This window comes from Astatotilapia calliptera, chromosome 18 (genome assembly GCF_964374335.1).
Source record: "Astatotilapia calliptera chromosome 18, fAstCal68.1, whole genome shotgun sequence".
Lineage (NCBI taxonomy): Eukaryota > Metazoa > Chordata > Actinopteri > Cichliformes > Cichlidae > Astatotilapia > Astatotilapia calliptera.
The window spans coordinates 27,558,271-27,572,557 of record NC_137439.1 but is presented as its reverse complement, the minus strand read 5'-3'; the positions used below and the strand labels follow the sequence as shown (position 1 = coordinate 27,572,557).

Sequence of the window (14,287 nt, the reverse complement as noted above, 5' to 3'; positions counted from 1 at the left end):
AGAGAAGAAAACACAGAGACACACTGGGTGATGTGTTTCTGGTAACTTGTTCAGTGTCTGTTCTTTTAGCACAAACTAGCATCTTTAGGAAATCATACATGATCAGCTCTTTGGATGCTAAGCTCTTCCTTGTTCACTAAATAGCTGCTATCCATGTCTAGTGTGTGGCCAGTACTCTTCAAGAACATCTACTTATGGTTTGGCTAAAACACTGAAGACATGCATCATAAGGTCAAAAACAATGAGTTAAGTGAGTTCAAAGAGCTCCAAATGCTGTGGTTTCATCACTGTGAAAACACGCATTCACATCAGACAATGGAACCATTGTTTTTAAAAAAGTATTAATATGGCAGCTCCAATATGTCTGTGAAGGTTCTCAGTCATCCAGGTCATCGTAGTCAAAGGAGCTTGCAAAGAAAAGCATCTGGACTTCTTTAAGTTGCTTATTATCTTGCTTATTCGCATGATAAGGTGGGGCCAGGTTTCACAATGAACTCACCCGAAACTCTGGCTGATTGGGACCCACACCCAGTTTCACACCTTGGCTCAGGGGATTAGAGGATCATCAGGGGGTCCTTTTGTCCCTCTGTGGGGGGATACTCCCACTAGGTTTATATCTGGGACTCTCCACCATTTGACCTTAGAACTGAAGAAGCTTCTCGGATGAGAGGTGAAACGTCTTCAAGCAACTTAAAGAAGTCCAGACGCTTTTCTTTGCAAGCTCCTTTGACCATGGCAGCTCCAAGTTTGTAACAGGAAACTAGGATTTGGCCCATGTCTGTTTCTAGCCTTCCCTCCATGTTCCCTCCAGGAACTGTCTCCTGGGCCACTATAACACTCTTCTTCCATCAGTACAACCCTTTTAAAATCCACTTTGTGTAATGATGCAGTAAAACTTCACCACGTACGTCTGCACACGTGAAAACTAAGACTAAATACAGCTCAGCAAAACAAAACTGTGCATAGAAATTACTCTAAGCACACGACTATTCAAAGGATTTCACATTAGGTTTATTGAAATAGCTGCTGTCAAACATTAGCATTGGATGATGATCCAGTCTCTTGGAAGTTAATATAACTTACTGCAACAGAGGGGGGCATGAGGAACACAGCAAAAAACAGTAACAACTAATAAACAGCATTAGGTTAGTGTTAAAAATGGTTACAAACATTAAAGTTAATCAGCATTACAAAACAAAGATCTCAGAGGCTGTACATATACATATATATATATATATATATATATATATATATATATATATATATATATATATATATATATATATATATGTATGTATGTATATATATATATATATATATACATATATATATATATATATATATATATATATATATATATATATATATATATATATATATATATATATGTATATATCGCAAGGCACGTGGACGTCTGGTTTTCCTGTATGAAACAACATGTTTAATGCCTACACACTGTTTGCCAGTGAGACTTTGACAGTCTGGACCTCAGAGATATGAGAGGATTTCTGGATGATGCGGTTGGTGAGAGCGGGCCCGGTGGCACAGCTCTGCTGTAGACCTGAGGCAGATCCTGTGTTGCTCATCTCGTCTGTGATAGTGGTCTTTGCTACAGAGAGAGGCCCTCGGGTGTAGCTCTGCCCTGTAGCAGCGCTGGACACTGGAGCACTGCTCTGGTCTGCAGTGCAGCTCTGCACCTGGGCCAAGCTTGTCAGAGCCACAGCAGCGTGGATCTCCCTCCAGCCTTGGTCATCTTGTCTCTGCTGGCCTCTGAGTGGCTGCTGGTCCCTGTGAATACATACATACATATAGAGTATACACATATCATTTGTAGATAATTTATAATCACCCACGCCTTCCTTTAAAAAATGATCTAAACGCCAATTTCAGATATCCAGAGCCAAAAACCCCCCACAGAAAACAAAAAAGCATCTCTTTATAAAAGTCAGATGATTAGTGGTTTGATTTCAGTGAGATTATAAAATGTATGTATTCAGTAATGAATGAGTAAACTTACCTGTCACATTTAGTTGAATTGTAGTCGCTTGTATCTGTAAAAGAGAATAAAAAGACTCAAAACGTGCCATGAATCAGTTCGACTCGACAGCAGTGAAACTACAGACAGTTTAGTCATGGGACAATGAATGTTTGGATTAAGCTTTGGAATCATATATTAGTGATAAATACATGTTTTTTTGTGGATACCCATGGGCTTGTGTGTGCTTGTGTATGTTTTAATGGCAGTATATTCTTATATGTTTGTGTCTCTGGATGGATTTTAACATGCTGAAAAGTGTATTGGTCTGTCTGTCCTCAACTATTCAACTGCTATTCAGTGTTGAGCGTTCAAGAGGGAGAAAAAAATCTTAAATGTACACTGTATCTTGTGGACACCCTGTTTTCATGTTTTTTTTAACAGCCATATGGGTCACATAAATTAATACGACCATCATCTAAACCTGTTAAAGAAAGAAGGATGAGTTGCTCTGTCAGTGCCCTAAATAGAAACAATCTGGGCATTTTTAGGAGCAAGAGAAGAAAAAAAACGAACTTTTCAGTAATATATCGCTACATGGTTTCTGTTTGTGGTCAGCAAATAAGTGTGCATTATATGTAAAACATATTTTCCATTTCAGCTTTGGAATATTGCCTATTTTCACTGGAGCAGATTGAAGCTGGTCAAAAACAGATTTTTCTTCAGAGAGGACTAGACAGGGAAATTAGAGGTCTGCTGTGAAACACAGTCTTTCAATGCTAACAGCCCGAAACATTCCCATCTCTGACTGTGAAAAAACATAGGCCAGGGCCAAAAGCAACTACTTGTTGATAGTAAATCATTTTGCTGTCTTATGCTTTTCTTTTGCTACTGAATGTTCTTCGGCCTATAACCTCGCCAGTAAAATAGTTTAGCACTTCAGTTGTATTTACTACCCCGAAAAAACATTGTTTCAGCTCTGGTGAGTCTTAGATTTGCAGCAAAGATCAGTTACAACAAAATTTTACAAGGGGTAACATGAAGCTGCTGAGACGTCTCCCTGCTATTACATTGTCCCGCAGTGATGCAATGTCATTTCATGTTGGATCCATAATTATGGCCATATAAGGGATGGTTTCATATTAAAAAGAAACAAACTATTTCATTTTGTTCCCGAGTACAACGACAAGAATGATGGCGCTCAAATGTCTGTATAGCAAATAGCCCATAAAACTAAAGCAAGCAAGCGAGTTAATTTAGCTCAGTAAAAACTGTCTCGAGGTAACAAAATCCACTTTTTGATGGATATACTATATTTGTTTCAATAAATGCCAAAGTTTAGAAACATGTAGTAGCTACATAGCAATGTCGTTAAAAACAATATGGTGCCTAACCTGTAAAACTCTATTTGATGTTTTTATAATTTGGTTTTTTTTTTTTTGTGTGTGTAGATGATATGACTGAACAGATGGTATAATTAATAAGTTCAGAAAAGCAACATTTTTACATTTGGAAAGAGGCTGTTTTCCCTACTGTTTGGGCTATGCTAAGCTAAGCTAACCATGCTAAACGTATTACTAACCTACTAAAAAATTTGAATTTCTTTAAATATGAAAAAGTAACATAACTTTTGCGTTAACATTGTCTAGCTTATGCAAGTTTCTGGCATGTTGTCATGTATACATTGTTTGAGAGTTTTTGGTCATATTGGTTGTGCCACAGCCACATACAGCCACCGGTCATGAGGGAAAACTCTGTATAAACAGCCTGGTTGGAGATTGGTTGTTGGAAGTTGCTGGCTGGCACTAGGTAATTTTAGTTACAAAGATGTGGCTTTGGCCATTAATGTGTATGATACCAAATTTTCCACAAACATTTGCTAACTACTTGCCAAGTGATAGCAAAGCTTGAAAACTATAAAAGTAAAGCGTTTGCCTTCTAAATAAAAGTTGCGTCTCAGCACAGGCTCCATTTCTGGTCCGTGTTACATTTTTCACTGCTGCACAGAGAGTAGCTAGTTAGTATTTTCAGATAAGCCGGTGTGCTTTATACAAACTACGGAAGACCGCGACAATCTGCTAGTGACTATTATTCACCCGATCCTACATTGCCACATGTCCAAAATGGTGGACATGTTAAAATGATGCGGTTAGTGGTCACAAGTTTGCAAAACCTCAATACTATTTAGTAATAAAAGATTAACAGATCACCAAACAATGAATTAATATCTACATGAGATCATTAAAACCTTGGCGCTCTCCCACAATATAAGTTGAAAACCGCTCACATGTCCCAGTGTCAGTGATTATGAATTTTTTCCCAGATGTATAATTCAGATCCACAATACTGCATATACGAAACAAAAACCTTCATCTATGCTTTCACTAGAAACAAAACAGGTAGTTATGCATTTCACTGCTCCGCATCCAATAAAACCTCATTCTAGTCTAGTTTATGACCCTCCAGGCTTTTTAAGGGAAATACTGAACTTGCTGTGAGTGTCAAATTATATAGTACAGAAATTGCTATACAGCCAATATTAACATTGCAAACATAGACTCTGCTACTAGACTTTTACTGCCTGTGGGAAATAAACCGATATCTTTTAGGTGTCCTCGTAGGTTAGTGTGTAGTGGCATCACCTATTAGCAAATCACTTTGAGTTTAGTGACTGTTTTAATCGTCTCCTGGGCAGAGTTAAATGTGTTAATGGTGTTAGCGCCTGTCATGAAGCTGGCAGCTTAACTTTCCACTTCACCTCCACAGAGGAGTTGCAAAAGCTGAAAACACCCTTAATATGACCGTCAGGGATACATTAAAAGTTTGTAAAAACATTTCAGCAGCGCTGCATGTAGTGTTTGATGACATCATGAAAACCTCAAAGAACCACCAAAAGAAATATAATTTCAAGTGAGTATATTACACACTTACAGGAATGGTTCAGCATTTTGGGAAATAGAGTTGACCTCAAGAATTATTCTATGTCTACCAGCTAAGCTAAGCTCAAGTTGATCGAAATAACTGAGCTTGTTTGGACTCTTTCTGTAAATAGTGCTGCCTATTAACTAGTTACATGCAGAGACAGATAACTGAATTATAAACAAAAAATGTTGATTTATTGACTGAAAAATGCATTTGAACCATAATTACTGGTCAAAAATTTTTAAAAAAGAATTTACATTTGTTCTCTTTTAGCTAACAAAGCTAATGTAACATTCCTTTAGTTGTGTCTTTCCACCATGTAGGAATGCCATGTTTTGGCATACTATACTTTAAGATAAAGAGGAGTACAACGTTATAAAGTGTAGGATGGCTTAGAGAAGCCCTGACTCACTGATGATGGACTGCCAGATAGAAGAACATTCATTTCTGTAAGCAACCAGTACTGTTGCATGTGTCATTTGACAAGAATTCCTTTCAATGTTGAAAATTCACCATTGCTTTTAACCTGAAGTTAGTATAGGTTTGTAACACTACAAAGTATTGTTTGATCTGTTACCAAGTAGCAACAACCAGGGCTGAAACAGGACGAAATGTGGAAGTGCAAAAAGACGCAATTCCTTCGATGGCCACATGACACTAGCTAACAATTTTGGTTGCTATAGCTAATTTTGTCTTCATTTATCTATCCGAGTGTTGCCAACTTAGCGACCTTTTTGCTATATTTAGCGAAAAATCTAGTGACAAATCTGGCGACTTTTGCTGATGTTATTGGAGACTTATGATGACTTTTTGACGTGAAGGCACATATCGCTCTTACTCTCAACAATCAGCGGGTGCTGCCGTTGGTACCTCGCCCGTGCTATAGCACTCACAGGCGGCGGATAGTCCTTATGCAGCAGTCAACCCCAGCTGCTGTCAGAGCAGGAGATGTTCACACCTTGCTTCCAAACTCCAAATGAATCGTGCATGAGCTCCTGCCCTGACTGTAACGCAGTCAGTTCTTCTTTTACTGTTACTTTTTGTGGATCACAAGGTTTAAAACTACTTAAACACACACACAAAGTCGCTGCGCCAGAGTACCTATTTCGGGTCACTTTTGCTGGTCCCAAGCCCAGATAAAGGAGGAGGGTTGGAATTCTGACATTAAAATAAACAATAATTGCTAAAAGAAATTTAATTTGTAGATCTAAATATATTCTAAATGCATTTAGGGTGTTTTTTTTATTCACTTTATGTCTCTTCCACAATGTTATTTCTCCCTCCTACAATGTAGGTTACAATTACATAAGCATGACCAATTATCTTGATTACCTGATTGTTGATTACCTGACAGGAAGACCACAATATGTACGTCTCCCACAGTGTGTGTCTGACAAGGTGATTAGCAACACAGGGGCACCACAGGGGACTGTCCTCTCCCCCTTCCTCTTCACCCTCTACACCACAGACTTCAGCCACTGCACAGAGACCTGCCATCTTCAGAAGTTTTCTGATGACTCTGCGGTGGTTGGATGCATCAGCAGGGATGATGAGACAGAGTACCGGGCTGTGGTCGACTCCTTTGTCACGTGGTGTGAGCAGAATCATCTGCAGCTCAACGTGGCAAAGACCAAGGAACTGATCGTGGACTTCAGGAAGACCAGGAAACACTTGACCCCTGTTTCAATCCAGGGGGTCAGTGTTGACATTGTGGAGGACTATAAATACCTTGGAGTACACATTGACAATAAACTGGACTGGGCTAAAAACACCACAGCACTTTACAGGAAGGGCCAGAGTCGTCTCTATTTTTTGAGGCGACTGAGGTCCTTCAACATCTGCCAGAAAATGCTGAGGATTTTCTATGAGTCTGTTGTGGCCAGTGCGATCCTCTATGCTGTTGCATGCTGGGGGAGCAGGCTGAGGGTCGCAGATGCCAACAGACTTAATAAACTGATCCGTAAGGCCAGCAATGTTGTGGGGATGGAGCTGGACTCCCTCAAGGTGGTGTCGGAGAGGCGGATGCTGTCCAAGATAAAGACAATGTTGGATAACACCTCCCACCCACTCCATGACATGTTGGTCAGTCACAGGAGCTCGTTCAGTGAGAGACTGAGATTACCGAAAAGCACCACTGAACGACACAGGAAATCATTCCTGCCTGTGGCCATCTCCCTGTACAACGCATCCACTTAACACACTGTTTGCTGCTACAGCTACACATGTTTCTTTTCCAACTATTTATTTATAAGTGACTTATGTATGTATGTATGTATATATATGTATATATTGTACTATTCTTAGTTAGCGTATTGTCTGTCTTGTCTTAATGTTGGTTTAAAATGGAGCACTGTAACAAAAAATAATTTCCCCCAGGGATCAATAAAGTATTCTGATTCTGATTCTGATTCTGATCTTAATAGCAGTTTTCCTTACTAAGGAGTTGGCAACACTGATCTATCCCATCTTCATTTATATCTCACTGTTCAAGGTGTCAGTAAGACCTAAAGTTAGGTGTATGGCCATTGTGACGAGAGCTGTTTGCTAGGTTTAAGTCACTGAAATGGGTGTTGGTTCCTTTACATGGATTTATCTAAAAGATAATATGACCTGTTATATTTTACATCCCATTCAAGAAGTTTGTGCTTCAGTTTTGGTGAGTGACACTTACTGAATAGTTTATAAGTGCAGCTAATTAAGCTTCCTAGCATTAGCTGATAACAACTAGCCTAAATATTTGAACTTTTGCCAAAGTAAACCAAAGTGGCAATGGCAAAAATGCTAATGTTGTGACTTAAAAAAAACAACGAAATATATTTTTTGCTGTTTTAATCGATTAAAACAACAATTAAGAAGCGGCATGTCTTTTGGCATCCTACCTTATTTTATACTGTCTAGATAGATAACAGTTAAGGCAAGGCATTATATTTCATGTGGAATATAAGTTCAGTGGTTTATTTATCTACATATGTTTCTTTCTTAGACTGTAATTTACTCCCCAGGTTTTTCAAGTCAGCCATGACATTTAATTTAGCTTTCACAGAAAATAAAATTATCCATTAAATAACTTCTTTAGACTGGAACAAGGTGATTGCCAGGAAACTACTCTTAACATAATAAAACAGAACCTTTTTTGATTTTAGAGTCAAACTAAAGAGAAGCGCTAAAGAGCAGAATTGGTTTCAAAAATCTTTTCACAACTTTTATAATGTAATGTAAATTTAGATTGACTTTGAGTAAGAAAGTAACACTTGGGAGAACCAGACTGCCAAAGCACATAGCAGTCGAGAGAGCGAAGCCACAACTTCAAACACCGAAGGGGGAAGCCAAATGGATATTAGTGGTCTTGCTCTGCGCTGTCTCACAGATGAGTGGCAGCACCGACAGTCGCTCTATGAGACCTCTCCGGTGTAGTCCTGACAGACTGCTCCATTTCTGCATTTGGCCAAGGTTTCCACTTCTCACCCTGGGAAGAATAAAGTCTCAGACATTCTGTAATTGTCCTTGAGACTGGACTGGACATTTCCACCATGGCAAGAAGCTGAAGCGGAACAAATGGCACATTCTAGAATATGGAAATGATATTTGCGGTGTGCAGCAGCAGCCAGGGCGAGCTCCATCCAATTTTAAAATGAGGGATTTCAGCGTCTGCATGAGACTTTATTAGTAATATTTGTAGAGGCTTTGGCTCTTGCGCCTTAGCGGATTCGAGGCTTGTCAGTTTGCTGTGCTCCCTATAGGTCTGAAAGGGCACCCAGGTGTCAAACTCCCTCCCACTTTCCCTCTAACTTTATAATTGAATCTCACAGAGCTTCTGACTTTCAGTGGAGTGCCAGAGATTTATTAATATCAGGGCGCTCCGAGGAGCCATGTGGAAGTTTCTGTTCGTTCTGTTCTTACTTTACTGTACACTGTGGTGTGTTAAAAATGAACAGAGGGGAAACAGGGTAGTTAAACTGTCAGTTTGCCTCACATTCAGCATAAATCCACAATAAACAAGGAAGATGCTTTAGTAATTTCTATGGATGGGGGGAGATCCTACCATTTCTAGACTACTGTGTTGTTTTTGATTGCTGATTGATGCATGAAGCTAATATTGCATCACATCTTTCTAAATTCGTGTATTAACACATACAGATATTGCATTTGTGTTAGAAAAGAAACAGGTCTCACCCATATGGTAGACAAAGTTGGTCTCTGTTTCATAGGACGATGCAGGCGAGACGACATCTCCATCACATTCGTTTGAACTGAACGACTCGGAGTGGCTTCTTCTCTTGCAGGCTGGCGCAACGCCATCGGCCTTCGCCACCATCATGTGCCGCAGGGTGTCGTTCAGGTAGCGATTCAGTAAACTGCTCTTGTACTTGGAAGGAGGGGACGTGCTGTCATCACTGTTGGCGCAGTCAGCCATGGTGAGCATGTTGCCTTGTTTCTCCAGCACGCTCTTGTGGGATGATGACCTGCTGAAGTTTGACTGGCTGATGGGAGTCTGTAAGGGACATTCTTCATCTGCAGCAAAGGAAACAAAGCTGTCACTGATTTCACACTAAATCGATTCATATCAGTGAATATGAAATGTTACAAACTATGATTAAAAAAGAGAGACTGGGTACATCCAGTCTGATGACTTAGAAACTACTAATTCCCTGAAGGTCCTTACCCTCTGAGTCAGTGTCATCACTGCACATGCTCAGCCTCTCCGCGTTTCCCTGGATATATTTATTGTATAGTTTGATCCTCAGGGCCCAGCTCAGGTCTGGCTGCCTCACTGTGTTCTTCAGCCTTCGTCGGGCGTTTGCAAACCAGTTGGAAACCTGCACAGATGCCGCTGTGTTTTTTTTAGGACAGCACTGACTCGCATAAATCAGCACTAATACATCTTTCAAATCACTTTTGCTTCATTCTTCTTTCTTGCGTGAGCTCGTCTCACCTGTACTAGTGTCATGTGCGAGCCCAAAGCGAGTAGGACCTTCTCGGTCTTAGTCGGGTAGGGGTTGTCCCGGTGTTTGTATAACCAGTGTTTCAGGGGCCGGGCCATGTCCTGCAACACCTGTCTTTTGTGACGAACTTTTACGCCAGTCAGACGGGACCTGAAGGAGTAAGAGGTCAACAAACATTGTCCAGCATGCTTACCTGTAACCTGATTGTAGCACTGTAGCAATACTTTCGATCTACTTCACTGTCAAATTTGACTAAATTATGTCATGCAATTAATTTAATCAAAGCGTAGATATCCAAAGAAGTACAAGATCTGAGATCGCAGCATTATTTTAGATTCTTTATAGGTTTAATGTGTTTTTCTGCCATAAAAAAAAGCAAAAAAGTGATAAAATACCCATATCTTCTGTACTTCATGGCAGAGTTGTGTTCTGCGGACTCTTGGCATCGCAGCAGGTCCGCGCTCTGTCCTTCTGCTAAACTTGTCTGAGGTACGTCTGCACAGTTCAGTCTGTTCCTCTCCTCTGCTCTCCTGCCGTCGTCCAAGTGAAGCTCAGACTTCATCACAGCAACTTTGTTCATTCTTAAACACGCCGAGTCTTCCTCAATCAACAGGTGCATCAGTAAACTCCCAGATGTAAAGAAAGGCAGTAGATTCCCATTCTTGGTAGACTTGGTGTAAAAAGGAATAGGTTAAACATAAAAGTGTCCCTTGCTTTTCTTTCGGTGCTCTCGGGAACAGACGTTGACAGACAGAAGAGGAGAATAATGTTTGAAAAGTCAGATGATGTTGTGCGAGGAGAGTTCAAATAACCTGCTGCTCCGCCGCCTATTGGCTCCCCCCACCGTCCAATCGCTTCTGTGGAGGGGTCTGTGAGGCAAAGCTTGCAGAGCAGCGGTAGCACCCGACGGTTTGAGCGAGATTGCACATGAAAAGAATATCAGCAAATGCGGTCATTAGATTTACAAGTGAGATTTTTGCTTGGTGTGACTGCAGTCTGTGCTAAGCAGTTCAACATGCCCTCATATTTTCTACATGAGGCACATGATTCATGTGGACCTTGCGGTTTTACCAAAAACCGTGTCAGCAAATAATAGTACATGTTTTACCAAGAGATTCTGGAAATTTATGCGTGTAATTACACGGTTACTTATAACCAGCAAAACCACGGAGCTGTGCCCTGTGATAGGCAGCAAATCCTGCTGTTTTCAGATGGATTTCAGTACAAATTGGCCAATCCACAGAGGCCACACAAACACAAGAAAATGACATTAAACTGTGTGTGTGTAATTATGAGTTTGTATTGCGTCTGGGGTTTAAAGTTTTTAAAGTCTACGTATTTATTTGAGTGTCAGGACTGCATTGCATCCCTTTGCACTGTGAGTAGGGTTAATCCAAAGATAATGCGCATATTTGTTAGTGTGGGTTCCCATTTTTGAGCAACCGGGACTGTAAATAATTATGGAAACTCAGTCTGAAGGAACTCTAACATCATCATTAGTGTAACTAAATGACAACATGTGGGCTCTGAGCCCAGTATTTGAAGACTGGATGGCTCGGCTTAAGCTGTAATTCACGTATGTTTTTCCTCTAAACACTCTTATGTAAGAGTGTTTGGATATACACTGATGACTTTGCCATGCACAATCATAACTTAATAATCTTTAAGCAAACATTTGTGATAAAATGGGGTTTTGGTCATCCTGGCTGCAGTTTAAACTTTGGAAATTGTGGCTAAAATCCAAGTAGCACTTGTTCGGTGTATTAAAGCACTCTAAAAAGTCCCATCCACATTCATAATTCAGGACTATCAGCGGGGGAGGTTGAGTTTCAGTGCTTTCAAAGCTGAAAAACACATGTACCAGAAGCGTCCCCGTTAGGTGCTGTAAATTCCTTGCTCACATTCCTCGGCAGCAGTCGGAAAAGGCTACATGCTATCTCACACCATTTACTCCTGTCCCTCTGTGATATGTTCACCGGCTCAACTGTTGATATTAGCTGGGAACACGCCTACATTTGGCAGCCAGGAGACCTGTAAAAAAATCCAAGTGGAAGGATATATATCTCGCTTTGTTTGGATACTTTGGCACTTGTGTCTGTGTATGTGTCGTGCAGGTTCACAAACTCCAGGCCTATCCAAAGGGACAAACACCCAGTAAAGTGTGAAGCAGAGAAACAGATCGCCAAGCATTCTTTTTATTATTATTATTTCTAATCCGTTTGGTTCAAACAGACAATTATTGATAGTGCTGTCAAATGTTGTAGATTCTGTTGCATGCTGCTGGCGCTGTGTCCTATTTTAGCATTTCAGCATTTTTTAGCTAATTGTTTTAGTTTACAGCCTGCAGTTAGTGGAAATGAAGCAGCTCAAAGTACTCTAATTAGTTAGCAATTAACAATAAACTGACAAATTAAGTTTCTGAAGAGGATGCATTTCCCCGGTACATTCAGACATGGTGCTAACCAAAATCAAAAAACTGTAGCGCCAAGATAAATAGGTAGTGCTAGCATAAAACTTAGTCTATTTCTTCAATTATTATTTCTTCAACGCTAATGATGTTATGCTCTGATGAATGGTAAAATGGTAAATGGCCTGTATTTGTATAGCGCTTTACTAGTCCCTAAGGACCCCCCAAGGCCATGAAGACAAAGCGTTAGCATGTCTGTTGATGCTTGAGCGAACTGACAAACTTGGTGACTAGCTCATGAACGCAGTGTAGCATTTAGCGCCTAAGGAGCTAGCCATTTGCCTCTGGAGTGGTTGGACCCAAAACAGAGCAAAAAAGTTAAGGTGAAAATTCGAATTTGATTGGTTGCAAAATTGTCTTTTTGAGATTTTTGTGTTGCAAAGTTGTTTTGGGTTAATGTCAGCACAAATGAGTCAGCCAAAGACTCTCTAAACCTACAGTATTCTGCAATAAACTAAAAACCTTTCCCTTCCTGCTTTAGGTTTGTGTAAGTATCTCCCATATACTTTTACCATGTGCTTTACTGTGTCGGTTGTTTAAAAGTAATGAACGTTTCCTGCTAACAAACTAGATGTTGTTTAACATTGGTTGTATTTATTGTTACATTCTTCAGATAGACAGCTACACGACTGAGCCAAATTATCCGAGACCAATTGACATCATACTTCTGTGTAATGTTTGAAGTGGGAGCTACTCTGAACATAAAACGGCAGGTTTTCATTGGAGCACTCTGGTGTCTTTAATGGCATCATTATGATCTCAGAGGGTGCCTGCAGATTCTCAGCGGTGTGATGAAATTACACTGCCAGGCTTTGGCTCAGGTTGGGCTTCAGACCTGGCAAGAGTGTCAAGTGTTGTCTTGAGAGTCTGCATTTAAAATAGAAAATAAGAAAGAAAGAAATGCAGACATACCAGTGGATGCATCTATGCTGTCTGCGTCCACTCAGTTATGTTTGACTCTTACAATAAGCTTTCCAAAGACAAATAAATATTTGAGACTCGATGATGCTCCCTTTGCTGCTGCAGCCCGATCGACTACGTCTAGCTTCACTGTGTTTTTAAAGTACAATTTTATATGTTGTCATAACTTCTCTCCGTACGTCTACGAAGGCCTACGTCCCTTGAAAGCCATTACCGTCTCCCCACATCACACTGCTCTCTCTTCCTCGCAAACACGACATGATAGAGCCATTAACACTCCTTCACACCCAATTGAGCACACCATCCAAAAAAGAGGAAGGAAACACCACGGCTGTAGAGAAATGTAGTCATAAAAACATTGGATTACCCGCCATGTGTGAGTGAGAGGAGTAAAATTTGTACCCGACGACCAGCTGTGATGCTCAAATATGAGTATTTGTTAATGGAGTGTCACTAATGGTGAGTTTCTGCCAATTGTTTTTAATTGTCTCAATATGTTTTCGGGTAAAAGACACCTCGTTGTGGTTAATGTTCTATAACAAAGGTGATTTTCAGAATAGAGCACTTAACAATTAGTTATTGGACCTTCTGCACCTTTGGGTCTTTGCAGTATTTGCAGCATTCTGCTGTTCGCAATCATAAAACGGTTTTTCATCTTGCTTCAGCAAAAGTTTATGATTATTATCGTGTTTGTGTCCCTGCTCCATATAGCATGTAGCTGGCAAAAAAAAGCCTCCCTGACTGCTACTAATAATATTTCTCTGGTGTACATTACAGTTAATTGAAGTGCAGCAGCTGTCAGAATAATTACATGCTGATGTTTGCGACTTGGCAGGGAGGCATTACACTCAGCCACAAGCTCTGGAGAGTTTCCTTTTTTCCCCCTTCTTCTTGTTCTTCTTCTGCAAACTGAAATGTTTTCACCCAAATGCCAACAGAAAAGCAGGAGCAGAGACAGATGGAGGGAGAGAGAGATGGAGAGAAGTGGAGAAATGGATTCTGCCTAACTGGATGCGCACAAAAGACAATATGGAAAACTTTAGAAATCGCAGCTGTTGT

At 40.3% G+C, this 14,287-nt stretch overlaps 1 protein-coding gene across 1 annotated transcript; it reads right to left on the bottom strand.

Annotated features, from left to right (window-relative positions):
• Positions 1–1,353: 1,353 nt before the first annotated feature.
• On the bottom strand, positions 1,354–14,209 carry LOC113010115 (homeobox protein Mohawk-like). The gene is made up of 6 exons (XM_026148991.2): positions 10,236–14,209; positions 9,831–9,990; positions 9,561–9,714; positions 9,071–9,409; positions 2,018–2,051; positions 1,354–1,788 (listed from the first exon to the last, which is right to left on the bottom strand). The coding sequence occupies exons 1-6, from the start codon at positions 10,457–10,459 to the stop codon at positions 1,449–1,451; spliced, it is 1,251 nt and encodes a 416-aa protein (XP_026004776.2). The 5' UTR covers positions 10,460–14,209; the 3' UTR covers positions 1,354–1,448.
• Between the last annotated feature and the right edge of the window lie 78 nt (positions 14,210–14,287).

What these genes read in the sequence shown, in the direction of transcription:
- LOC113010115 (XM_026148991.2), bottom strand. Translation starts at nt 10,459, where the DNA reads ATGCACCTGTTGATTGAGGAAGACTCGGCGTGTTTAAGAATGAACAAA. An exon ending in CGCACATGACACTAGTACAG is followed by an intron (nt 9,715 to 9,830) that starts GTGAGACGAGCT and finishes GCATCTGTGCAG; the next exon opens with GTTTCCAACTGGTTTGCAAA. An exon ending in AATTCAACTAAATGTGACAG is followed by an intron (nt 1,789 to 2,017) that starts GTAAGTTTACTC and finishes ATGTATTCACAG; the next exon opens with GGACCAGCAGCCACTCAGAG.